Source organism: Sorex fumeus, unplaced genomic scaffold, assembly GCF_029834395.1.
Source record: "Sorex fumeus unplaced genomic scaffold, SorFum_2.1 ptg000019l, whole genome shotgun sequence".
Classification (NCBI taxonomy): Eukaryota; Metazoa; Chordata; class Mammalia; order Eulipotyphla; family Soricidae; genus Sorex; species Sorex fumeus.
The window spans coordinates 20,820,886-20,848,597 of NW_026606076.1; the positions used below are offsets into that span (position 1 = coordinate 20,820,886).

The 27,712-nt window shown below is 48.1% G+C and overlaps 1 protein-coding gene across 1 annotated transcript in view; it reads left to right on the top strand.

The window, feature by feature from the left end:
• Window positions 1-27,712, top strand: part of LOC130022010 (zinc finger protein 571-like) — a 157,821-nt gene extending 130,109 nt beyond the window's left edge. Inside the window, exons 4-6 of the mRNA XM_056112736.1 lie at window positions 24,077-24,106; window positions 26,268-26,543; window positions 27,674-27,712. Of these exons, the coding sequence (XP_055968711.1) occupies window positions 24,077-24,106; window positions 26,268-26,543; window positions 27,674-27,712 (345 nt within the window). The remainder of the gene's footprint in view (window positions 1-24,076; window positions 24,107-26,267; window positions 26,544-27,673) is intronic.

Here is a 27,712-nt window from a genome sequence, read left to right on the forward strand (position 1 = left end):
GACGTGGCTGTGAACTTCACCCCGGAGGAATGGTCGTGCCTGGCAGCCTCTCAGCAGAAGCTCTACAGGGACGTGATGTTGGAGATCTACCAGCATCTGCAGGCTGTCGGTGAGAGCACTTTGGGGCCAACCGTGTCTGGACAGACCCACTTGGGCTTCCTGGGGTTGGGCCGCAGCTGTGTGTACAACAGTAGCTGTCATTTTGATGGGCTGGGATGTTGGACAGCCGTGTGGTAGCTGTTCCCTCCCTGTTTTTTTTAGGGTTCACCTATGGATAATCAGGGATTACTCTCAACTCTGTCCTCAGGAATCACTCTGGTGGAGTAGCAGGACACTGTGGGGTGATTCAGATCAACCTGTCTCTACTGTGTCCATGGGAAAATCCCTACCTGCCCAGTTATCGCTCAGGTCCCTTTAAATAGTTGCATCCATTGGTGAATCAATTTACCTTGTGTACTACATGAACTTTTTTGTGTTTAATTGATTTTTCTGTTGCCTTTATTTGGGAGCACAGTCCACAGTTCTCCTGGCTCTGTGCTAAAGGATGACTCCTACGAGTGCTCAGGAACCGGGGTTCCGTGGATTGAAACCTCTTGGCAACTTAAAACATTGGTACCTCACCCCCAGTACAATTCAACCAGGCTCTCAAGTCAGAGGGTTTTTCTTTTTCTTTTTTTCCCTTATGGATAGGGATTATTCCTGCCTGTGTATTCAGGATCCAAACCTGGCATTGCTCCAAGACCATATGGGCTGCCTGGGATCAAAGCCACATGTGTGTGCAATGCTTCTGTCCTATGTGCTGTACTATCTCTCCCGCCATCGGGGCTTTGATATTTCGTCTCTCAACTCATAATTGCTGCCCTATTTCAGTGCTTGGATTTACTTCTAATGGTTTTTGTGAGACTTCAGCAGGACTCAGGGTTTACTCCTGGACTCTGCACTCAGAGATCACTCCTGGATGGTATGAGGGATCCTAGGGGATGTCAGGTATCGCAACTGGGTTGGCTTTGAGAAACTCCTGCTGTGCTCTCTTTCTGGAAACATTGTTCAGCTTAAAATAAGGGTCTCTTGCCACCTTTGGCCATTTCCAGATTTATTAAGCACTTAGTATTACTGAAATCCGTGATGAGTTCATGAGGGGCTCAGGAAACTCCATGTGGCGCTGGTCCAAGAGAGACAATACAGGGAGGAAAGTGATTGTCTTGCAAGGAGCGCACGTGAGTTCAATCCCTGATCCATGTCATCCCCAAGCACCACCAGCGGTGATTTCTGAATACAGAGTTAGGAGACACCCCTGAGCATTGGCAGGTGAGGCCCGAAACAAGACAAAAACCAACAACATATTGTGCTGATCAACCTCTTGTTGGCCATATACAAGGCCAGGTCTAGAGTATTGTGGTATATTCAGGGTCCACCTATTTCACTCTTAAATTGAAACCTGGGTCTTACCTCTCGAATAACTACAAATATGTGGCATTTTGGAAATGGACATTCTGCTGATGCCTTTCAGATATTTGCCAAGTTATATCAGGAAAACACGGGGATTTACCTGTCACCTTTTCCTTGTCTCTTATCCATGCCTCTGTCTCTGTCGAGACAGGGCACTCTGGGATGAAGCCTGCGGTCATTTCCTGACTGGAAGGAGGAGCCCTGAGGTCGGAGAGGAGAGGCGTGTGTGCAGGTGAATGTTTGAGGACCTTTGCTAGCTCAGGCCCTGTGCAGTGTATGGGTGCCCTGAGCATGTATGAAACACACTGCTGAGTCCGGTGGACTCCTGGACCCATGGGTCTGTGACACAGTCATGCAGCTCTTCACTCTCCTGGACTCTCTGTCACAGAATGATCCTGTAATTTGCGCCCATGTCTTTGTTGTTATTTTTGCTCTCTGTCAGTCAATGAGAGTCACCGTTTCTGATCCACCCCATCCCCTATCTATGACTAACCTGATTGGATTCACAACCACGGTGTCACTATATCTGTAAAAATATTTTTAGACCTTTTTGTTTAAATCCGAATAAGTGAGCACATAGCAGAGCTAGTTTGGATCTGAACTATAGTACATGGAGGAGTGCCTTGCATTGCCTGAAGGTGACCTGTTCAATAACCAGCATCACATATGGTTCCCCGAACGTCACCAGGTCTGCTCAAAAACAAAAACAAAACCTAGTGTAGTTTTTCCAAGATCCTCACAATTATCCACTAACCAGATCTTTTCCTTAGTGTGGGACTCTTTGGACTTTGAGAACTACAGAGATGTACTCTAAATTCGTGGCATCATTTTCCAACTTTTTTTTTCTGACAAGTTCTTGAATTGCATGTTATGTTCAGTTCCAGAACTGAAACCGTGGCTTCAGGATTTGGCATTACAGCACTTTGATTTGGGAATGAGGTCAGCAAGTACGAGTGCGTTGGTAAGATTCGCTAATTCAGAATAAATATTATTATGCCAGCGGGATAGCTCAGTGGACCAAGTATGTGATTGTTAAGGTGGAGGGCTGGGCGTGGCAGGGAGGAATTCCAAAGCCTGATGCTTGGAGTAGAGGACCCTTAGCTTCACTAGGTACTGAAATCAACCATGTATAAAAATACTGTGAGTTTTCATTTGCTTGACATTGGTAGTTGTTTACAATGCTAATTTGTGGGTCCTAGAGATAGTGCAGTGAAAGATATACTTGCTTTGCACAGGGATGGATATTCCATGCCCAGCAGTCCTTATGGTCTCCATAAACCCACAGAACTGATACTAGACACTGCATGGTGTGCCCCTCCATCCACACAACCCCCAATAAATAGAAATTACAAAACAGAAAAAAAAACCAAAAAAATTCTTTGATCCTGAAAGCCATCACTTATGGCCACTTTGTCTGTCTCAGCTGTGTGACGATGCAGCATTGCCGTCACTCCTGCATCACAGGTTCCGCAATGAGCATTAATCAAACCCACATGTGATGTATTTAATTTTGTCTTTAAAAGGGTGAGTCAGTTTTCTATAGGAGGAATTATTTCCAGTTTGCTCCTTTATTAAGTTGGGGGGGGCGGGAATTCACAGAATTTACTGACTCTGTCCATCAATTTTGTGTGTCCAACTTACAATAACGTGAAGATATTCTATAATAAGAATTATATGTCGGTAATCCATATGTCAAAATCTCAAGGCCGGACTAGGCTGCCACAATGAAGGAAGACAAAAATGATCGTCTGTACTTTCAATGCACGTACGCTAGCATCAGATACATCCATCGAGGACCTGATGGTACAAGCGCGGATAATCAAGTACGACATCATTGGTCTGACCGAGACAAGAAGGCACGAATCTCACATGCTGTTTTCGACACTGGAGAAGAATTGTTCCTCGGAACATGCGATAAAAGAGGTGTCGGAGGCGTCGGTGTCCGTGTCAACACAAACTTGGCCAAGAGCATTGATTCATTCGAATGCCTAACAACCCGAATCAGACGTTTACATTTGAATAGATGTGGCTCACTGCCTGCAGTTTCTATCTTTGTTGTCTACGCACCAACATCTCATTATGATGAAAGAGAAATCGAGAAATTCTACATGGAGCTGGAGAAGTTCTATAAAGAAGACCACACCTTCTACAAGATCATCATGGGTGATTTTAATGCCAAGATAGGACCAAGAAGATCAGCTGAAGAAATTCACATCGGGACCAATGGCCTAGAATGGAAGGAACAGGGTGAGAGACTGTCTGAGTTCATCATGTCGACCAAGACCATCCATGGTAACTCACAGTTCCAGAAGGCAGAATCTAAACGTTGGACATGGGAGTCCCCCGGTGGACGATTCCACAACGAAATAGAGCACATCATAGTCAATCGAAGGTTTTGCCTAAACGATGTCACTGTTGTCCCAAAATTTCGAACAGGATCGGACCACCATCTCCTTCATGCAAAATTCTACTTAACAGAGTGGGGAGAAAGGGCTGAAAAGTTCAAAAAGAGAACTTCCAGAACGACCACCAACTGGGAACTCTTTGGCACTATTGCGGCAACATGGGAAGATGCCATTGTTGACAACATTGATGAAGAATACGATCGACTGGTTCAGCACCTCCATGAATGTGCGAGGAACACCAAGAGAAAGATAGCCACAAAAAAACACCTGTCTTCGAAAACTCTTGAGCTAATTCGCCGGCGTGGTTTGGCACATGCCTCAGGCAACCGCAAGCTAACGTCCGAGCTTGCAAAGCATTGCAGAGATGCGATCAAGGAAGACCTCAAAGAGAGAAGAGCAGAAGTACTGGTAGATGCGGCAGAAGCTGGGAAAAGTATTTGTTACGCCCGCCTGTCCTTCACCAAGTACAAGACCAAGATGACTGCCCTCCGACGTCCTGATGGATCCATCACATCCTCCAGAACGGCAATGGAGAATATTATACATGACTTCTACTCAAATCTCTTTGATAGCCATGTCCACTTGCCGACATACCAAATTCCACAGGATGGATATGTCATTCCCAACGTTCTCCCTTCCGAAATCCGACACACCATTTTGTGGGTAAAGAAACAAACAGCACCCGGCCCATACAAGGTCAGACCTGAACACCTGAAGAACCTGCCATCAGTACTCATCAATAAACTGGCTCGGCTCTTCACTCACTACCTGTCTGAATGCAAGGTTTTGTCCCAATGGAAAACCAGCAAGACCGTACTACTGTTCAAGAAGGGAGACATCCATGACATTGGCAACTATAACCCTATCTGCCTATTGTCTGTCATCTACAAGTTGTTCACTCGAATCATCCTAAATAGGATTGGCAGAACACTAGATGAAGGACAACCATGCGAGCAAGCCGGGTTCCGCAAAGGATTCAGCACCATCGACCATCACGATCACGACCACCCTGTTGTACTTCGATTGCCTCGAGCAGGTGCCAGTAACATCTTCGTCCTAGCCCTGAGATTTTTTTTAAAAGTGCCATATTCAAGGCTTTTTCAGGGTTAGGAGAATGAGACCCATCATTGTTACTTGTTTTTGGCATATTGGGTATACCACGGGCAGTTTGCCAGACTCTGCCATGTGGGCAGGTTACATTTGGTAGCCTGCCAGTTTGTCCAAAGTAGGAATGAGATGATAAGATGTCGCATTCGCGGCCGTGCGCTTCCGGGATCTCAGTGTGATAATCTCTGGATCCTGGCCGTTGTTGGAGTTACACGGCAGTTGGTGGGTGTAACTGTCTAGTTACTGGCAGGTCCAGTCCCAAACCGTGCAGGCTTGGAGATCTCAGCCCCAGGTCCCACACACCTGGGTTCCTCTGCCAGTTCTTTTATGCGTGAGGCTCATCCAAGTGTGTGGAGAGTGGTCCCAGCATGGCCTTGGCTGGGCCCCGGAGGTCTTCAGCTGTTGGTCCCTGGTGGAGACAGTCAGGCACAGGGTAGGAGACTCTGCCTTGTTCTCTCCCGGGAGCTGAGTGTGATAATCTCTGGATCCTGGCCATTGTTGGAGTTACACGGCAGTTGGTGGGTGTAACTGTCTAGTTACTGGCAGGTCCAGTCCCAAACTGTGCAGGCTTGGAGATCTCAGTCCCGGGTTCCATATCCACACATCGATCATATCCACACAATAACCAAACTCGTTGAGGTTTCTCGGGAGTTCAAGATGCCACTCTGTTTAACGTTCATTGATTTAAAGAAGGCCTTTGATTCTGTTGAGACCGAAGCGGTCATTGAAGCCCTAGCCAATCAGGGCATTCAAGCCCAATACATCAAGATCCTCCGTGAGCTGTATTGCGGTTTCACTACCAGGATCTCACCATTCTACAAAGAAGTGATCGTTGATGTCAAGAGAGGGGTTCGGCAGGGTGATACCATTTCACCGAAACTCTTCAGTGCCACCCTTGAGAACATCATGCGACGACTGGAATGTGAAGGAATGGGAGTGAAGATAGATGGTCGGCAATTAAACCACCTCCGCTTTGCTGATGTCATTGTTTTAATGACACCAAATATCAGCCAAGCGGCACAAATGCTGGCCGACTTTGAACGTGATTGTGGAAAGGTAGGACTACAGCTGAATCTTATGAAGACAATGTTCATGAGAAACAGTCTCGTTCCTGATGCCCCATTCGCTCTCAATGGAACGACCATCTCCGAATGCAACAGCTATGTGTACCTAGGTCGAGAAGTCAACATGACAAATAACCTGGCATCCGAGCTTCACAGGAAGAAGAGAGCAGCTTGGAACGCCTTCAAGAACGTCAAAGAAATAGATAAAAGGACGAAGAACCTCCGGCTCTGGGCACATCTCTTTGGTTCCACTGTTCTTCCTACATTAACATATGCCTCAGAGACCTGGGCCCTTCGAAAACAGGATGAGAACGCTATTCAGGTCTCCCATAGAAGAAAAGAAAGAGCTATGCTTGGAATATCACTTTTCACTCAAATGAGAGATAAAATCAGGAGTTCCGACATCCATCGACGATCAAGAATCAGGGACGCTGTCTCATTTGCCAAGGTGTCAAAAATCAGATGGGCTGGCCACGTAATGAGATTTAAAGATGACCGCTGGTCTAGAGCTGTTACTGACTGGATTCCACAGGATGTCAAAAGACCGCATGGCCGCCCACCTACCAGATGGTCAGACTTCTTCGTGAAGATCATGAATGATCGGTTTGAGGCTCTTCATGTTCCCAGAGCGAACAGATGCCATTGGGCTACACTAGCACGTGACAGGGACAAATGGAGACATTACTGGTGCCTGCTCGAGCAAATTTACAACTAACGGGAAGTTAAGTCATTAAGTGATGTCGGTATTTGCATTTGTATTATGCGTATGTGAGAAAACACATCTGAAAGACTCAAGTTTTTGACAGGAGACTCGGAGAATAAGTGTTAATTGGCATCCTTCTCTGCTGTTCTACAGGGAAGCAGCCAGCCTGAGAGGAATGTCTCTGATGCTGCGCTCTGTGACAATGTTTTGAGTGAGCAGTCCTGTCCTTCGTGCCTTGGGGACATCGAGACAGGCGGGATGTCGTCTGAGAGTGATCAGAATGGCGAGAGCGACCTCACTCTGAAGAAGCCCTCACCTGGAAAAAGTTTCTTGGTGTGTGTTGTTTTCAGTTCACGGGCAGGAAATTCCCCAGTGGGGCAGCGTCTAGGGATAGCAGCACTGTTTACAGTGGGACCCTCACAGCGACGTACCCTCAACCAAAGTCACCATGAGCAGAACACATCTAAGGGTAAGGAATGTGGGGGATCCTCCCCATGTTCTCAGCAACGTGGTGTTCCCTTAGAAAACCACAGTGGACAGAATCCCCGGAAAAGTTGGCACCAACGACAAAGTGTGAGTCAATGTTTACTCCATCATGACCATATGAATATAAATGCAGGAGAAAAACCTTATGCAGGTGAAGAATGTGGGAAGGCCTTCACTAAACCATCATATCTTTTTATGCATAGGAGAATTCATACAGGAGAGAAACCACATAAATGTCAGACTTGTGGGAAGGCCTTTATTCAGATCTCACATCTTAATAGACATATGAAAACTCATAGTGGAGAGAAGCCTTATATATGTCAGAAGGGTGGCAAGGCCTTTATTCAATCCTCAAGCCTCAGTAGACATGCAAGTATACACACTGGAGAGAAACCGTATAGATGTAAAGAATGTAGAAAGGCCTTTGCTGGGGCTGCAAGACTTAGTGTACATAGGAGAGTTCACACTGGAGAGAAACCATATATATGTAAAGAATGTGGGAAGGCCTTTGCTGGAGCCTCAGGTCTTATTGTACATAGGACAATTCACACTGGAGAGAAACTGTATGTATGTAAGGAATGTGTAAAGGCTTTTGCTGGAGCCTTGAGACTTACTTCACGTAGGAAAAGTCACACTGGGGAGAAACCATATATTTGTAAGGAATGTGGGAAGGCCTTTGCTGGAGCCTCAAGACTTAGTGCACATAGGAGAATTCACACTGGAGAGAAACCATATATCTGCCAAGAATATGGGAAGGCCTTCTGTCGATCTCAGTACCTTAGGAATCATAGGCGAATTCACAGTGGAGAGAAATCTCATCAGTGGCCGACATGTGGGAAAGCCTTTACTTTGTGCTCTTATCTTAATGCACATAAAATAATTCATCTTAGAGAGAAACCTCATCAGTGTCAGACATGTGGGAAGGCATTCACACATTTCACTTCCCTTACTATACACATGAGAATTCATACCGGATAGAATATATATATATATATATATATATATATATATATGTAAGGAATGTGGGGAGGCTTTTACTAGATCCTCAAGACTTAGTGTACATAGGAGAATTCATACAGGATAGAAACTGTGTATATGTACTGAATGTGGAAAGGCCTTTTTTGGATGCTCAAGACATACTGTACATAGGAAAATTCACACTGGCGAGAAACTGTATATGTAAGAAATGTGTGAAGGCCTTTCCTTTGGCCTCAATACTTAATGTACATAGGAGAATTCACACTGGAGAGCAACCTTATATATGTAAGGAATATGGAAAGGCCTTTGCTGGAGCCTCAAGACTTAGTGTATATAGGAGCATTCACACTGGAAAAAAACCTTATATATGTGATGAATGTGGGAAGCCCTGCCATTCTGAATACCTTGCTCAGCACAGTAAATTCAGTGGAGGGAAAACTTATCAGCGTCAGACATGTGGGAAGGCCATCACTTGGTGCTATTCTCTTAGTCAGTATATCAGAATTCATACTGGAGAGAAACCACATATATGCCAGGAATGTGGGAATGGCTTCATATTATCCTCACACCTTAGTCAACATAGAAAAATTCATACTGGATGATTTGATCCCTTAATAATAGTCTCTAAGGTCAGAACAGAACAGCTCAGTAAAGCAAGTTTCCTTTGGACAAGATGGTCAAGTGTGCTACAAAAGTGAAGTTACGAGGGAAGTAAGCCTGCCTGCTTGTGACGGCCTTCTCATGTCAGTGAAATGTACCTGCTGATTTTCACCCAGGCTGCAGCTATGTCAGTGTACTAGTGCTGAGATTGCTTTTTTTATTTAACTTGTAAATAATGGATCTTGGTGATGAAAATTAGGAGAAAGTTGACTGAATAAGCAGGTATAAAAACACCCCCTGCTCAGAGCTGTCATGGCTAACCACTGTGTTATTGTTTGCTCTGCTTCTGGCTTGGCCAAAAGGTGCTGGTTTGTAGTAATTATGGCAGAAATCACCCAAGATGCTGATTTGAATCCTTTGAAAGTGGAAATAAGGCAAACTTTCATTCTTCAGTCCTTTCTGTGTTAGGATTTGGGATGCTTGAGCACCCTGTGCCTCGGTTTTGGGAAATTCAGCGTGGATCATGCCAGCTTGTAGGGCACTTTAACCCTTGTTTTTTCACTTTTTCTGGATAACCAGGCTTTAGGGGATGTGGTGCTTTTGATGGGTGCTTGGGGGCTGTTCAGTGACACAGGTATCTTGGGTGAGGGTGCGTTATCCTGAAAGCCCTTGCAGCCACAATCGCAACCAGGTCCAAGATGGTACTGGAGGGTGGGCACATGGACTTTGGGCCTTGGTTTGAGGGACCTACAGAAAGTGGAGGTCTTAGCCATCTCATACCTCCCTACTCAGGACAGTGTGTGGCCCTGTTTGGAGTCTTTGTACTGGATATAATACTAATCAAAATTCCAGATATGTCGCTGTAATTTTTATTGGCTCCCGTTCTGGGATGGGGCCTTCTGGGCGTGTCTTTACAAGTGAGAGGTATTTGCCTCTGAAATTTGCTCTTTGGATTATATATTGCTTTTTTGGGTCAGACCCAGCGATGCACAGGGGTTACCCCTGGCTTATATACTCAGGAATTACTCCTGGAAGTGCTCAGGGGACATATTGTTGTTGGAAATCAAACCCGAATTGGTCGCGTGGAAGGAAAATGTCCTGTCCTCTCTGCTGTCACTCCAGCCCCTCTTTGGATTAATTTTAGTAGCTCTTTATATTCAGTGGAGTTGGAAGGGAAGAAAAGACATTCTTCGATGTTCAAGGCTTACTTCTGGCTCTGCAGCTCAGTAATTATTCTGGGGTGCTGCCGGGCTTCTATGGGATGGGAAGGTTTGACCTGGATCAGCAAGGCAAACATCCTACTCAATTTACGGTGAGTCTAACCCCAATATTGTTTTTTTTTTCCATATCAAGAATTTCTACTTCCTGGCGGTGTGGTGCCACCAGCAGGTCAATCTGTGGCTGTGAGGCGAGTGTATCAGCAGACTGATGGCGCCCTCAGACTTCCAGATACCCCAAAATTGCTGCTGTGCATTTGGCCAGACTCCAAAAACCTGGGGCAAAGTTTACCAGGAAAGTAAACAGCCAAAAGTTAGGTATGTGTGAGACACACCAAGAAACCATTTCTTGCTCAGCTACATATATGGAGGTAAGGCTTCTCTGGTTCCTGATCAAACTGCTTAAAGGACATTATCCCATAGACTCAGAGATAAATCTTGGAACCCAGCAGCCTTTGCAGAGATGCACTCAGTCCCCGCAATGGGCTACCAGTGCCAGACAACGGCAAGGGGGAAAGGGTGTGTCCCTCTGCCTGCTCCCCCTTTGACTTGACGGCTGCCATCTGACATTGGACATTTGCCATTGGACAGTCAGGTTCGGGCCTGCTGTGACAAAACACGCAGGGCCTCATGAGATGGGGGTGACATGGCTCTTTCCTCCCTGCCCCAATGAGACCCTGTGTCACTGCCCACCAATGGACTCTCTTGCTTGGGATCAAGCTGCTTAACGGTCATGATCCCAGAGACTCAGAAACAAATTTCAGAGCCCAGCGATTTTTAGCAGAAATGCATCTGTTCCCCATAGTAGGTTACCGGTGCTGGGCCACCCCAGGTGGAAATAGGTTTCGTGCCTTGGCCTGTTACCCCTGGTGGCTCGGTGAACGCCATCTCCAATGGCCTCTTGATGGTTAGGTTTGTTCCCTCAGTGATGAGACATGTAGTACCTAAGGGATGGTGGTGGAGCCGGTCCTTTTCTCCCCACCCCAAAGAGCCCCCAAGTTTCCTGGTGCCCATGAATGGCCTCTGTGGCTCATGATCAAGCTTCTTAATGGCCATGATACCAGAGATTCAGAAGCAAACCTAGAAACCCAGCAGCTTTTGGCCAAAATGCGTTGGGACCACGCAGTAGGTTACTGTCGCCAGGTCACACAGGGGGAAAGGATGCTGTGCCTCCGCCTGCTCCCCTTGGCGGATCCATGGCCACCATCCTCCAGAGGCCATTGGAAAGTCAGGTTTGGGCCCACAGTGACAAGATACAATGGGCCTCACAGTATGGGTGTGGAGGTGGCCCTTTCCTCCAGCCCCGAGACCCTAAGTTGCACCCACGAACCGCCTCTCTTCTGATAAAGCTGCTTAATGGCCTTGATTCCATAGACTCAGGAACAACTATCAGAACCCAGCAGATTTTGGCAGAAATCCCTCCATATTGTTAAAATTTCAAAATAAGAAAATCATATGTTATTTATAACCTGCAATAGAAAATAAATTGTCTATTGTTGCCTTTTCGGCAGATCTGAGTGCTTGGGTAAAATCCCAAATAGTAATGGTGGGTCTGGTGTCAAAATATTGAATGTGATCAAAGTAGAGAGAGAGAGAGTAATGTGGAAATCATCTGCCCCACAGGTAGGGGGAGGATGTGGAATGGGGGGTATACTGGGGGTTTTGGTGGTAAAAAAATGGGCTTGGTGAAGGGATGGGTGTTTCATTGTATGACCGAGATTTAATCCCGAAAGTTTTGTAACTGCTCTCACGGTGATTCAATAAATAAAATTATGAAAAAAGTAAGCTGGAGTTCATGCCCATTTTAATCAGCCTAATTAATGACTGAATAAACAGCAATACTCCTAGGGGAAAAAGGAATTTCTACTTTCACATGCCCAGTTGCAAACAGTCCCTTTCTCTTCATCACTCCCTGACCAGGATATTAGGTATACTGGTTCTTGGGGTGGCTACATTGGTAAACTTGTTGTTTTATGTTTTTCTGAAAGGGAGATATTTGAGTATGGGGAAGCATCCTCCACCCAGATCCTCCATATTCCAGTAGGCAGGGGTCACACCCACCAACTGGCCCCCTGGTTCCGTGTAATGTGTAATCCCATCAACGGCCAAGACCCAGAGATTATAAAACCCAGATCCCGGAAGAGAACAGCACAGAGTCTCCTGCCCCCGTGCCTGGCTGTCCTCGCCGGGGCCCCTTGGAGTGGAGTGGGTTGAGTTTCCCTCCCGCCCCCCGACCAGGGCTCTGGCGGCCAAAGACCTCCAGAACCAGCCACCACCATGGTGAGACCACTCCCTGCACACCTGAAGGTACCGGCAGAGGAACAAAGGCATGTGGGTTCCGGGGCTGAGATCTCCAAGCCTGCTCAGATAGGGGCTGAGCATCCTCCACCCATATCCCCAATATTCCAGTAGGCAGGGGTCACACGTACCAACTGACCCCTTGGCGCCATGTAATCCCATCAAACGGCCAAGACCCAGAGACTATAAAACCCAGATCCCGGAAGCGAATGCGGCTGAGACATTATTATTTCATGCTTACTTTGGACAAACTGGCAGGCTACCAAATGTAACCTGCCCACATGGCAGAGTCTGGAAAGCTCCCCGTGGCATAACCAATATGCCAAATACCAGTAACAATGATGGGTCTAATTCTCCTAACCCTGAAATAGCTTTGAATCTCAGGGCTAGGATTAAGAAGACGTCACTGGGGCCTGCTCGAGGTAATCGACGAACAAAAGGATGGTCGTGATCATGATTGGGGAAGGGGAACTTTGCTCAGGGGTCACTCCTAGTGTGCTGAGAAGAAATTCATTTTAGAATTGGCCAGAGCCATAGTAAAGCGAGTACAGTGCTTGCCTTGCATGTGGCCAACCCAAGGTACTCCAGTCCACAGCATCTTTGAGTTGCTCACTGGAAATTGAGCGTCTCCTTCTCATCCCTAGAACAGGTGATGTGGGGGTGCGGCATGAGGGAAGAATGTCTAGTGGTTTGGCCCAACCCAGTGTTGCTTTCTTTTGGTCCTACTGGGTCTGTGCTTAGGTATCACTCTGTCTGGTGCTCACAGGAGCAGTGTTCATTGGCTTTGTCCCTGGAGTGGCTGTGTGCAAGTCCATCAACTTTCAGTATAGTGCCATTGTAAGAAATCTGGCTTCCATACTGTAATTACTGGGGCCCGTCACCCTAAAGTGTTGGTGGAGGCCGGTTTCTCCCTTCTAAAGTGGGGAGACGGGAGAGGCCCTGAGCTCCTCTACGGTGTTGCAGTATATCCTTTGGCCCTATTGTGTGGAGTGGGATGGCCTCCTCCTCCCCTTGTGTGTGCTGATTCAAGATGCAGTTACCTATGTCAACATGGCAGAGAGTTTTACCCGAGAGGAGTGAACATGCCTGGTTGCCTCTCAGAGGAATCTCTACAGGGACGTGTTGCTGGAGTCAAAAGAGAAACAAAGAGATGGGGGACCACTGATTGATGATCAGAATGACCCATTTAATGCAAATCTGTTAGCATACTTACAGAGCATTGAAGGGGTTTGATGTATAGGACTACACGTAGGGGTGACTCCATATGCTCTGCTCAGGTTCCTGCATAAATAGTTCCTTCCATTGATAAATTAATTGTGCTATACTTCAATTAAGTGTGTTATTTTGGGATTTATTTCGGGGCCAAAGTGCCCATTCTTCCTGGCTCTCTGATGAAGGATCATTCCTGGCAGTGCTCCAGGACCCACGGAGGTGATGTGTATTAACCCAGTCAAACAGCTTATGAGGCTGGTGTCTTATCCACTCTGCACCAGTGCTGCAACTTCATTATTTTTTGGTTTTGATTTTGTTTGGGGGCTACAAACAGCAATGCTCTGGATTTCTCCTGGGAATATATTCGGTAATTTCTCCTGGCAGTGCTCTGGTGCCATCTGGAGGTCAGAAATCAAAACTGTGAGTGTCAGGCATGTGTCCGCCCCCTGGACCTTCCCTCCAGCCACAGGTTCATTTTTTCTAGGGTCTCACCCCATCAGACACAGGATTGTTTATTGGGATTACTTCCAGTGGTTCTTGGGACATTTCAGCATGGCTCATTTCCATCTTAAATTGAAATATGGTTATTCTGCCTACCTGCCAGTTACTGAAACAATCTGCTTCATTTCCACCCATGGACTTGAGTGTGAGAGCATTGGTTCACCCTATTACAGCATCAGGGCACTTCTCCTTACTCCCAACCCCACACTGTGTGACCAACCACTCCAGGAGCTTCCTCTCTACTCTTACGTATAAGCCCATCCACGTTGCAGCACAGATTCACCTGGGTTTTCCGAAACAACCTCTCCATACCTGGAGCCTGGCCCTGTATATGCTGCCTGCGGAGCCTGAAGTGACATCACAGCGCAGGAGCTACTGGGTACACATTTTGTTTCTGACACAGATGCTTCAGTAACGTTGCCCTTGGGAACCCGGGGGGAAGGAGGAAGTGGCGTTCTGGCATGGCACGGGGACTCTGAAGGTCGATTTTGTGGCAGGAAGGGAGCGGCCTCCCATGAGCACCCCACGCCAACCATCTCTCCACTGTGAGCGGTAGAACCACGTCAGCTTGGGGGATTCTTTCGTGCTTGTTTCTCGCTTATTCCCCTATACCAGGTAGTTCCTGAGGCGCAATTGCCTCCAGCTCTGTGATGGTGTAGCAGCGGGTGGGTGCAGGCTGGGTGCAGGGGATTGGGCACTGAGGAGCGGGATCTGCGTAGGATGGGGGCTTCACCGTCCCGAGCCTCCCAGCACAGACTGCGCTGGGCCCTGTCCTTGAACCTTTGGGCCAGACATAGGAGTCAACCTAGAACCTCCAGACTCACATGAGGGGCATCACTTCAGCCTCTTGCTGGCAAAGGCACAGGTTTTCATCCTTGTTTGTCACTGGCTGCTGTGATGGGGCGAAGCCACTGGGGGCGTGGTGCTTGCAGGTGGCTGGGTTTGCCAATTAAAATTCTTTTGTAGCTATTTTTATTTGGTCTTTTTTTTTTCTGGGGTTAGTGGTCCACCCGTAGATGCTCAGGTTTTATTTCTGTCACTGTGCTCAGGAATTATTCCTGACGTTGCTCTGGGGGCCGTACGGGAAGCAGAAGATTGATCGGAGTCAGCAATGTAAGAATCCAACCTGTTTTATTGTCTGTTTTATCCCTACATAGGGCTGGAGCGATAGCACAGCGGGTAGGGCGTCTGCCTTGCACGCAGCCCACATGGCCGACCCGAGTTCGATTCCTCCGCCCCTCTCGGAGAGCCCGGCAAGCTACCGAGAGTATTCGATATGCCAGACACAGTAACAACAAAGTCTCCTATGGAGACGTTACTGGGCCCGCTCGAGCAAATCGACGATCAACGGGAGGGCCTTTACCTTTTACCTTTACCTATCCCTACATAGTTTTATTCCCAAATCAGGATTTTCTAGTCTCTTAGGTAGCAAGCCACCCCTCACCCTCATCTCTCCCTGGCCAAGTGACCCCTGGTAACTGGTTGTTGGGTGAGTACAGTGGATAAACATATCTTTGTATTTTGTTTTTTCGTGTTTTTTTTTCTTTTTTGAAGGAACGGGATTTTTTGGAGACAAGAAGCTCTGCTCACGGATCACTCCTCGTGTGCTGGGAAGCAATTAACTGATAAATGGCCAGAGCCAAAGTACAGTGCTAAGGGCACTTGCCTTGCACAAAGCCAACCAAGGTTTGAGCCCCTGCATACGAGTAAAAGACATATAATGAGGCTTTAAACACCCACTGTTTGGGGCTAGAGAGAGAGCACAGCGGGGAGGGCGTTTGCCTTGCACGCTACCAACCCTGGTTCAATTCCCAGCATCTCATATGGTCCCCTAAGCACCAGCAGAAGTAATTCCTGAGTTCAGAGCCAGGAGTAACCCCTGAGCATTGCCAGGTGTGACCCAAAAAGCAATAAATAAATAAATAAATAAATAAGCACCCACTGTTTGACTCTTTAACTATAGCAGGCTAGAATTTGTCATTGCACATGACATTGTTTTCTCTTTTCTTTTCTCTCCTGCTTGGTTAGAGTTACCAAGTTGCTGACCTTCTAGGCCATATCCTACAGTTTGTCGGTCTAACTCCTGACTGAACTCAGGGCGCACTGCTGCCAGGGTCAGGGCACCATAAGGTATGCTTGGGTATTTCCTTGGGACAGCCAACTGCAAGATGATACTACATGCTGTAATATTGCTGTGGCACATGAGATAGAAAATGTTTAGTTAGAAAGTAGACTTACACAAGAAGTTCTGACTGTCAGACACAGTTCCTATCATGATCTTTAGTAAACACTCTGGATAATAGGATAATTATGCTCTACAACACACATTTGCGTGGTACTCAAATCTGTTCCTGCAAGACAGGAGGGAGTACTGGAAGAGGCTCACGTGGATATGCTGATTCGGGAGTAGAGTAGATCAGGACCCAGAGGAGCCCGGTTCAGCAGGACGGAACTAGGACTGTGCTTTGGGCTCATATGGGCCCAGAAGTGATCCTGGTCCCTGCAGAGAGTTCCCACATGCATGTCCCTGCCCAGGTGCCAGAGGGCACATGATAGTTTGCCCATGCTGAGGCCCTTTAGCTGAGCCCATGGCAGTGCCACTTTGAGACTAAGGGTCACTGGGGCCAGCATTGATGCCGGCCTGCAGGGGGCGCTGATGTGCTTGGGCACCTGGGCTCAGATTCAGCCCCTTGCTGGATGGAGTCCTGACTTCTCCAGGTCTTTTGCACATAGCCTCCTGCCGATCTTCAGGAATAACAGATGCTGGAGATGATGGTGACACACCATCTGACACACTGTTGCCAGGAAAGAGGTAAGTGTCAAGATGACATGGTGCAGTGCCAGGAACTTGCTGTCTTCCTGGCCCATCTGTCTCCAGTTGGTATAGGAAGGAGCCCTGGACTGAGATTCCTGGAAAGGGTTTCCAACTATGCTGTATGAGGTAAATTTTGTCCCTGTTTGTTTTGTTGTATATGGATTGAGTCCTCACCCAGAGGTGCTCCAGAAGTACTCCCAACTCAGTGCTCAAGGATCACTTCTTTGAGAACTTGGGGATCTTACAGGGTACTCGGGGTCCAAGGCTAACTTTGGGGTTTTTGGTTATTTTACACTGGGATGTGATGTGGGACCAGACCTTGTGATGTTCACAATTACTCCTGGCTCAGCACTGCAGCATAGCACCTCAGAGTGCATGAAGGACCGTGTGGTACTGAAGAATCGCCAGCCCTACCCCTACCGTGCTGCTTGATGCTTTGTTTTCTTTTGTATTTATTTTTGTGCCACAGTGGAGTTACTCAGGGCTTCCTCTTGGCTCTGTGCTCTATGTTCACACCTCAGGGGCATTAGGGGCCCCTGGTGTGTTGGCCCCATATGTATCCTGGCAGCTACAGTGACTTGGGCCCCAGAATATGTGTTTCCCCTGCCTTGTCCTTCCCGCTCTGGAGGGCTTCGCCTGCTCAGTCACACAGAGTCACGTTCACATGCTGCTGTGCATGCAGTTCTGATCTTGCGCCGGTACCTGGGAGACAAGCAAAGTATGTTGTATCTGGTAGAGGTGTTAAAGATCAAGACATTTTTGCCTCTTGAACAGGGATTAGAGGCAGCCCTTAACCGTGACTTCAGGGTCCTACAGGCACATATGTCCACACAGAGCTTTGAGTTTGCCACTGTACATTGAGTCTCCCCTTCTCAACCCTAGAACAGGGCGTGTGGAAGTGTGACATGGAGGGTCGTCTAGTGTTTGGTCCAACCCAGTGTAGCTTCTATTTTTGGTGCTGCTGCTTATGTACTTGGGTGTTTCATTCTGCAGTGCTCACCAGAGCAGTGTTCATTGGCTTTGTCCCTGGGGTGCCCCAATGTAAGTGTAGTACCTGCAGGAACCTTGTAGTATAGTGTCATTGTAGCAGATCTGGCTTCTCTCAAGTGATTACCGGGTTCTGTCACCCATAACCCTGAAATGCAGAGGAGGCTGGTTGCTCCTGATGGGAGTGAAGAGAGGGGGAGGCCCTGTACTCCTCTAGGGCACTGTGTGTCTCATCATCAGGCACCATAGTATAGGGTGTGATGTGTGATGGCCTCACTCACACCCCCTGTGTGTACTACCTTAGGACATGGTGATCTTTCCCGATGTGGCCATGAGATTCACCATGGAAGAGTGGCCATGCCTGGATGCCCCACAGAGGAATCTCTACAGGGATGTAATGCTGGAGACCCCACCAGCACCTGTGAGCTGTCAGTGGGAGCTGCTGGGCCTGCTTCCCATGCCCAGAGAAACCTGTGTTGGCTTCTAGGGGCTGGTCCAGGCTGTGATTCTGAGTGGCTGGAAGGTGTGACAGTCATGCAGATAGCTGTTTCTCTACTTCCTTTCATTTTTCCTTCCTTCTTTCTGTCATATTTTCTTTCTTTCTTTCTGGGGCACACTATTGGTTCTGAGGGGTTCTTACTGATTCTATATTCAGGAATCATTGTTGGTGAGCATGGAGAATCATAATGGATGCCCAGTATCAAACCCGGGTCAGATAAATGCATTCAAGCACCCTATGAGCTGTTTCTTCTTTTACTAAATGAAATTACTTTCAGCCAGAACAATAGTATAATGAGTCTGGCATTTTTTTTTCCTGTGTGGCTAGTCCAGGTTCAATCCACGGCATCTAATACGATCCCAAGACACAGCCAAGAGTATTTACTCTGCCCATAGCCAGGATTAAACCTTGTGCATTGCTGGGTGCAACCCCCAAAATATAAAAAGTAAATTTACTTCTATTACCACATTTAACTTGCATGTTTTATTTTGCTTTGGGTATTATTCCGGGACCACACTCAGCATTTTCTCGGGTTCTGTGCCAACAGATCACTCCTGGCAGTGATCAGGGGACAATGCGGGTACTGTGGATTGCAACCCGATCAGGAGTTTGCAGAGTGCACGCCTGGACAGGCCTTCAACTTCATTTATTTTTTGTTTTTGTTTGGGGCCACACCTGGCAATGCTCAGAGGTTCCTCCTGATTGTACACTCACAAGCTCCTTCTAGTGATGCTCAGGGAATCATATGGGATGCAGGTTCAGAGCATTAATTTTGTGTAGGACACAGGCAAGCCCCGACCTTATGGAGTATCTCCTCAGCACTTGCTTTATTTTCTCTGAGTACAGTTAAATTTTTGCTTTGTTTGTTTTGTTTGGGGACCCACCTGGTGATGCACATGGGTGACTCCTGCTTCTTCACTCAGAGATCACTTCTGGAAGAGCTCTGGAAACTGTACAGGACGTGGGGACTCGAATCTAGATCAGCCACAGCAAGGCAGCACTGTCCCCATTGTACTGTCTCTCCAGCCCCTATTTTATTATCTGAAATGTCATTTTACTTATTTGAGAGGGGAAGTGTGGGCCACACCCATCTCTGCTCAGGGCTCCCTCCTGTGTCGGCTCAGGGCAAGGTTAGCGCCCTCTGCTCAATATCTTCTCACTAATCCCAAAGATTCTAACTTGAGTAATAATTTGTAAGTGTGACTCAAGTTTGTTTAGTTCTTTTACTTGTAATTTTAAAATTTTCATTCATTTACTTTTTGGCTTTTGGGCCACACTCAGTGGTGTTTAGGAGCTACTCTGGCTCTGCCTTCAGGAATTACTTTTGGCACTGCTCAGGGACCTTAAGGGATACATGGGATCAAACCCGGTTGGACTGTGTGCAAGGCACACGCCCTCCCTGCTGTGCCATCTCTCTGTCCGCTAAGATCATTTATATCTTAGCGCCTAACCCCCTCAGCTGATGTTCTGTTCAGTGCTTGGGGTCACTTCCAGTGTTCCCAGGAGACCAGATGGTGCCTGAAATCAAGTCAGAGGGTCCGACATGCAAAGCATATTCCCCAATCCTGTGCATTGTCACCCTGCCTCCATTGGACTCTTCTACGAATTTTAAAATTTGTTCGGTACCAAACCAGTTGGACTCAGGGTTTGCTCCTGGCCTCTGCACTCAGGGTTCATGGCTGGCTGGTAGGGCACAAACTTGGTTTGAATATGGGCAAGTACTTTGCCCCACCTACTGTACTATCTGCCTACACCGCCTTCTATTTCCCTTTATTTTTAGCTTAAAATAAAGTTGTAGGTCTTGCCATCCTTGTCCTCACTTGGGTGCTTGGATTTCCTCCTGATTGTGCACTCAGTGATCACTCTGGGAGGGGCTCAGAAACTCCATTTGGTTCCGCGGTGAGAGAGCGTAAGTGCGGAGGGCGCTTCCTTACTCGAAGAAAACCGAGTTCAATCGCTGACCTTCCATGGAGCCAATACTATCAGAAGTGATTCCTGAGTGCGGATACAGGATTAACCCTTGAGCATCGCCAAGTGTGACCCCAAAACAAAACTACATACAGTGCTGGGATGAAACTTAAGTCAGCCATATGCCTGGCCAAGCCTAGACTGTTAGTGGTATTATCTGGGGTCCCATTATTTAACTCTTAAATTGAAACCTTATCTTATGTCTCACTCCCCACCAATCTCTGGCATATTGAAAGTGGATATTATGATCATGCCTTTTCAGTAATATGGCCGGTTAGACCAGGGGCACATGAGGATTACTTGTCGTCTTTTCCTTGTGACTAATCCATGCTTCCATCTCTGTGGGGACTGGGCTTTTTGGGGTGAAGCCAGTGTTAATCTCCTGGGTGGAAGAGGAGCCCTAAAGCCGAGGAGGAGAGGTGTGTGTCACACTGAGTGTCTGACGACCCTGGCTGAGGCCCTGGGCACTGTGTGGGTGCCTTAAGAGCATGTGAAACATGCTGCTGACCCCGAGTTCCTTGGGCTCCTGGATCAGGTGTCTGTGCTGTGCTCATGCTGCCCTACACTCCCCTGAGCTGTCTGTTAGCAAACAATCCTACGCTTTGATTTCTTGACTTTGTTGTTATTCTTCCTCATCTGTCAGGTATGTGGAATAGTTTATGAGTTTCAAGGTCCTTGTTCCCCTGGCTGTATAACCAGCCTGACTGTACACCTACAGGGTCGGGTGCCCTTTCTGGAGCACTGGACCCCGCTCTTTCAATCATACACCATGCTTATCTTTGCCTTTGGATCATGCCATGGTGCTTTGAGTATAGAAAGAAATGTAATTTTCTTTGGTTTCATGGCCTGGGGATTCCCAGCAGTTATTCCTGGTAGTTCTCAGAAGTTGCTTTCAGCGGTGTTCAGGGATCAACCCCTGTCAGCCTCATGCAAGGCTACCTGCTGTACTCTTGACCAACCAAAAATGTTTTATTGCGTGCATGTGAAACTGTGAGTGTGAGCCTATAGTGAAGCTAATTGGAACCAGAATGGCAGTGCATCAGAGAGGGTGTTTGCCTTACAGACACCGCCTCCCTTCGATGTTTGGCATCCCCGATGGTATCCTGAGGATCACTGGGTCTGATCAAAAACAAAACCCAAAACGTTTTTTCGGGGATTGCCGTGCTCCTCCCACAGACACTTCCAGCAGAGTTTTCCTTTCTATACGCTTGTTTGAACTGTGAGAATCATGGAGATGTCTTTCACCTGCTCAGCCATTGAGGGGTGTTGCATTCAACATGAGACTAATTCTTGTGTATTGTTTTTGATTTGAGAATTCAAATCACAGGTTCTGGATGTGGCATTGCAGCAATTTGATTTGGGAACATGGATATTGCATACACGTGTGCTGGTAAGATTCTCTTGTTGAAACTAAATATTATGCCATTGGGGGTACTTTGTGAACCAAGCATGTGACTTGAAAGGTGGTCCAGCTACATCCTCCAACCACATCTATGGTCTCAGCACCACAGGAAAAATATCAGAACCTGGGGCTGGAGTGATAGCACAGCAGGTAGGGCATTTTCCTTGCACGCGGCCGACTTGGGTTCGATTCCCAGCATCACATATGGTCCCCCGGGCACCTCCGGGGTAATTCCTGATTGCATGAGCCAGAAGTAATCCCTGTGTATTGCCGGGTGTGACCCAAAAAGCAAAAAAAAAAAATTCAGAGCCTAATGCTGGGAGTAGAGGGTCTTTAATTTCAGCGGGTGCTGAAATCTGGAAATTTATTTTATTGTATTGCTTTTTTTTAAGTGCCAGGATTTTCAAAGTTATTCGTAGTTGTACTTAGGCATACAATAATTCAACACCAATCCCTGCACCCACGTCAGCTTCCCTCCACCCGTGTTCCCATATTCCATACCCACCCCAGTCCCAACTCCACTCCCGCCTGTTCTGGACAACCACATGACTAAGTTTCAGTGATTGCGGCTTAGATCTCTTGTTTTCAGTTCTGTTGCATCTGTATTTTTGGGTAAATGGCTACACCCCTCACTCATGTCACTGGCATAAATGAAGCCCTGATCCCTGTAAACTTCTGGTTCTCTTCTGCCCCCAGATTTCTTTCCTTCTTTGACCGGCTTCTCTCTAAACACTGGAGTCAGGGATGATTTACGTAGCCCCTTTAGAGTACATTTCTACATCCAGTGTTCTGTATTCCACAGATGAGTGACATCATCCTGTTTTTGTTTCTTTTTATGGCTAACTTCACTCAACATGGTATCTTCCAACCGTTTGGCAGCACATATACTAAAATTATAAAACCTAAAAAAAATATTAAATTTTTGCTTTTTGAGTTACATCCATTGATGCTCAGAGGTTACTCCTAGATTTCCGCTCAGGAATTATTCCTAGGGGTACTTGGGGGAGCATATGGGATGCCTGGGATTGTAGCTGGGCTGGCTGTGTGCAAGGCAAATGCCTACCCCTGTACTATGGCACCGACTCCCCCAAAATTATTTTTATTACAGGGGAAATACTGTGACTTTACATTTGATAGACAGCAAGGACAAGTGTGTTGAGAAGAACTCAATGGTTCAGCACTAGTGGTTTTGCATTAGGAAGGGCACTTGCTTGGCACCAGGAAGAAAACTATGGTTCCATTCCAGCACACCACATGGCCCCCAGTGCCCCAGCAGCAGGAATCCTTGAGCAATGCTTGGTGTGACTCTCTCCCCACCTAAGTAAATATAACAAGATAACAAAAAACTCAATGATCCTGCAGAGGAATCTGCTTCAGGTGAGATGTTTGCAAAGGTCCATCTCGGCTGTGTAGGGATACATCAGTGCCCTCACATGTGAAGCCCGGGCTTCAAACTCAGCTAGAACCAAACCCAGTCTCAGGCCCCTTTTAATTTTCACTTTAAACTGAGGCTTCACTTTTCTGCAGAGGGTGTTATTTCCACTTACTGTGTCTGTTCTTTTGAGTTGGAAAATTTTTACACAGCTATGTTGTGGGAAGCTGGCCCTTTAACTGACCAAGAGCCTACGTGCCTGTGCTAGGTACGGCTATCCTGACCTACTTGAGCCTCAGCAGGTAAAGCCTGTGGTATGGTAATCCTGACCTACGTGACCCTCGGCAGGTGAAGCCTGTGGTTTGGTAATCCTCACCTATGTGACCTTTGGCAGATAAAGCCTGTCCTATGTATGATTATCCCAAGAAAACAATTGTCATGGCTGTAACTGACAATGATTAACTTAGTATAAGCTTTGTAATGCATGGTAGGTTAAACTTATAAAGGTAAAGGTAAAGGCCCTCCCGTTGATCGTCGATTTGTACGAGCGGGCCCAGTAACGCCTCCATTGGAGACTTTGTTGTTACTGTGTCTGGCATATCGAATACTCTCGGTAGCTTGCCGGGCTCTCCGAGAGGGGCGGAGGAATCGAACTCGGGTCGGCCATGTTGGCCGCTTGTAAGGCGAACGCCCTACCCGCTGTGATATCGCTCCAGCCCAGGTTAAACTTATAGACTCTGTAACTTTCCTAATCACATTTTGAGCACGACCCTTTGTGTAGCTGCCTCACTAATATATACCCCCATCACCCTCAATAAAGCCTGTCCCTTTTTCTCTTTGTTTCTAAGCTCCATTCTTTTCTCTCGTGTCTTGTGTTCATTCGGTCAGTCTTTCCCTGCACCTACGGACCCTAGGGCCACCTCTGTGGGCCGGAGAGTGGTCTGGCGGGGCCCCTCGCAACTGGCGCACACACGGGGTGGTGTCTGGGAGACGACTGCCGAACTCCCCTTCAGGAAGCGGTGGCCACCGGGACGCATGGAAAGGTAAGTGCACGCCTAATCAAAAATCCCTGTCTCGTTCGAGGCCGAGTGGGCAGATCCCCATCTCATTCGAGGCTGAGTGGGTACTAGCCCCTGCCTCATTATAGAGGTCGACGGGGCGGCATCAGGGGAGAATTAAGTGTTCAGTCTCATATGAGGTATATGAGACGGTCACTGGGTTGGATAAGGCCCCCCCATGCCCCTTTGTCGTGTCCTTTGTGGAATGTGTGTGTGAGTGAATGAGCGGTCAGGGGCGTCCTCGCCTCTGATTCAAGTCTGTTGTTCCACGGCTGGGCACCCCTAAGATCCCCGAAAAGGCTACGGAATCCGGTTGGGCTGCCTGCGGTTCCACGGGAAACATATGGTCTATGGTGGTGCTGACTTAGACGTCGGCCGCAAGTCACCTTTGGCTGATCCACTATGGCTAAGTTTCCCACCGACCACACAAGCACCTGAGTGGGCCACTTTGTTGGGCCTCCCCCGTGTCTCGCGTCTGTTTTTCCCAGGTATTCATGCGGGGGTACAGACTTCCAGTGACCCATCTCCTGTCTCGTCAATCTTTATATCTTGTCTGCCTTCTATTCCTTTCATCTGTCTTACTCTCTCTCTTCTTCCTATATTTCTCATTTTCTGTTTCGTAATCTGTATATTCGTGTGTGTCTGTATCTTTGAACGCTGTTTCTCCTGACCTCTGACAATGGGTCAGAGTTTAAGCAAGAAGGAATTGTTTATTCATGGTTTAAAGACATCCCTTAAGCACCGGGGTATCCGGGTAAAGAAAAAGGATCTCGTAGATTTCTATCTTCTTATTGAGAAGATCTGTCCCTGGTTCCCTCAAGGATGGACCATCGATGAGAAATGTTGGGGCCATGTAGGAGACTGTCTTAAAGACTATTACAGGACGTTTGGCCCCAAGAGAATCCCCGTTCCGACTTTCTCTTATTGGAATCTCATTAATGAGGTCCTTCGAGTCCGACATGTTCAGTCAGATGCCCACCAGATAATTCAAGACTCTGAGACCTTAAAGATTATGGCCCTTCTAACCCTCACTCGCGCACACCTTCCTGTCCGCCTTCTGTTGTCCCCACCCTGACCGCAGAGACAGAGGAACCTTGTCGGTCCCCGTGTCCCTCTGTGTCAATCCCTATGCCCACTGAGGAGCCACCTGAGAAACCTCCTGCAGGCTCTCAGTACGATCCCCCTGAATGTTCGATGCCACGCTTATATCCAGTCATCAGGGATCCCCTCCCCAAGCACTCCCCTCCGCATTCTGTGGACTCTGATGCCCATCCCCCTGAGAACGTTGCTGACCTCGGGGATGCAGCCACATGCTTTCGTGCACCTGAGAGGTCCCCAATGGCCCCCTCGCCCACCCTCGCTGCCCCCCTCCGTACATTCCCGAGGTCTCTTTCGGGGCGAGCAATTGTCTTTCTCCACCCCTTGTGGGTCCTGACCTTCACCTTGTTACCCACCGCTTGGCACAGGATACTCAAATGCTCCGCTCCTTTATACAACAAAAGCAGGAATTCCTGGACCTCCTGGGGCAGATCAGGCAGCTTGATCTATCTCCAAATACCCCGCCTGACTCACTAAGCCCACCGCTTAAAGCTCGGCTGCAAGCCCCTCAGATCTTTCCTGCTCTCCGGTCTGGTAGATGCCTCTCACCTCAAGCCCCCTCAGGGGAGGAGAGGGAGGGAGCAGCCCAAGAGGCAGACTTCCAAGATGACCGTGAGGGCATCGAGGAGGCTCCTAATCCGGGCAGGGATGCAAGGGACTCAGAGCCAGGGGAGACCCACGTGGGAGCCCATGGACGACAGCACTATGAAAGACTGAAGTTTAGTGATATTAAAGACATTAAGGATGCTGTTGCCTCCTTTGGTCCAAAGGAGGTCCAACTGCCCCCTTTACCCTGAGCCTTTTAGAATCCCTTAGCGAGAGCTGCCTCACCCCTAATGATTGGTTTTCCCTGACCCGTGCCGTTTAAAGCCGCGGAGACTATCTGCTCTGGAAGGTGGATCATCATGATCGCTGTCAGGATATGGCCCGGCGGAATCTCGCTGCGGGAGGGTCCTCCTCCCCCTGGGTACTGAGCAAATTCCTGGGTAATGATTCCTTCTCCTCTAACGAGTTTCAGGCTCAGTTCCCTCCTGGCCTACTCACACAGATTCAGGCGGCAGCCTTGAAGGCTTGGAAGGGTCTCCCATCCAAGAGTTCCATTGTCACCTCTCTTTCCAAAGTCCAGCAGGGCCCTAACGAGCCCTACAATGACTTTGTTGGCCACCTGGTGGAGGCTTCTGAGAGCCTCCTGGGGGGAGGCGACACTGATAATGACTTTATTTGCCACCTAGCCTATGAAAATGCTAATTCTGTCTGCCAGGACATCCTTCGTCCTCATAAAGGAGGCAAGACCCTCTCTGACTACCTCCGCCTGTGCGCCGATGTAGACCCCACCTCTCACAAAATTGGACTGGCCATTGGGGCGTCCTTTAAAGGTTTAACCCATACTCCCATAACCGCTCCAATTGACCCTAGATTCTGCTTTGGCTGCAACAAGCCTGGTCATTTCCGGCGCCACTGCCCAGAGCGGGAGAGGGCGCGCGTGCCCCATAAATTATGCCCCAAGTGTAAGGACGGGTACCATTGGGCATCAGACTGCCAGGTTGGAGTTACCTTTCACCCGGGAAACTTGTTGCGGGGCCGGCCCCAGGGCCCCGTAATACAGCAGGCAGCTGGGGCACCCCCTTTCTTCCTCCCCAAACTCTTCCGCCTCTGGCCCTTGTTCCCCCTCCGGTTTCGATTCCCTCCTGCGTGCCATCCCAGGAAGCTCCAAATTGGACCTCCGTACCACCTCCCCCACAATCTTAACCCAGGCACAGGGACCTCAGCCCATCCCAGTTAATTTCCAGGGGCCTCTGTCTGCCGGAATGGTTGGCCTCATTATCGGGAGGGGGAATCTTATACTGGAAGAATTCCAGGTCCTTCCCGGCACTATAGATAATACTCTCACTGGCCAGCTTAACATTATGGCCATGACTACGTCTTCCTTCCTAAGTATAGATCTGGGTGCCCACATTGATGACTTGCTCCTCATCCCACCTGGCCTTGCTCCTGGTGCCACAGGCCCCGTGCCACTGGGGGTGCATTTGGCTCAGGCTATAAGGGAGTGTAAGCCACTCCTGACCCTCACCATCTTAGGCAGGCCCTTTACCGGCCTTATAGATACTGGAGCTGATACAACCATCATTACTACTAGGGACTGGCCGCCCAAATGGCCACTCTCCCCCTCTTTAACACACCTGCAGGGGATTGGCCATTCAAAAAAACCAATATTAAGTTCAGCTGAACTCAAGTGACGGACCCCCAAAGGAGAGAAAGGCCACGTCCGCCCCTATGTCCTCCCCGACCTGCCTGTTAATCTGTGGGGGAGGGATGTCTTGTCCCAAATGGACCCGAACCTAGTAGATACCAAAGGCCTAGATATTTTACTTCAGCAGGGCTATCTTCCTAGTCAAGGTCTGGGAAGGCACTCCCAGGGCCTCACTGAACCCGTGATGCCTTCCCCCTCTGTAGGACGACAAGTACTGTGAAATTTACCATAATGGCCATTGA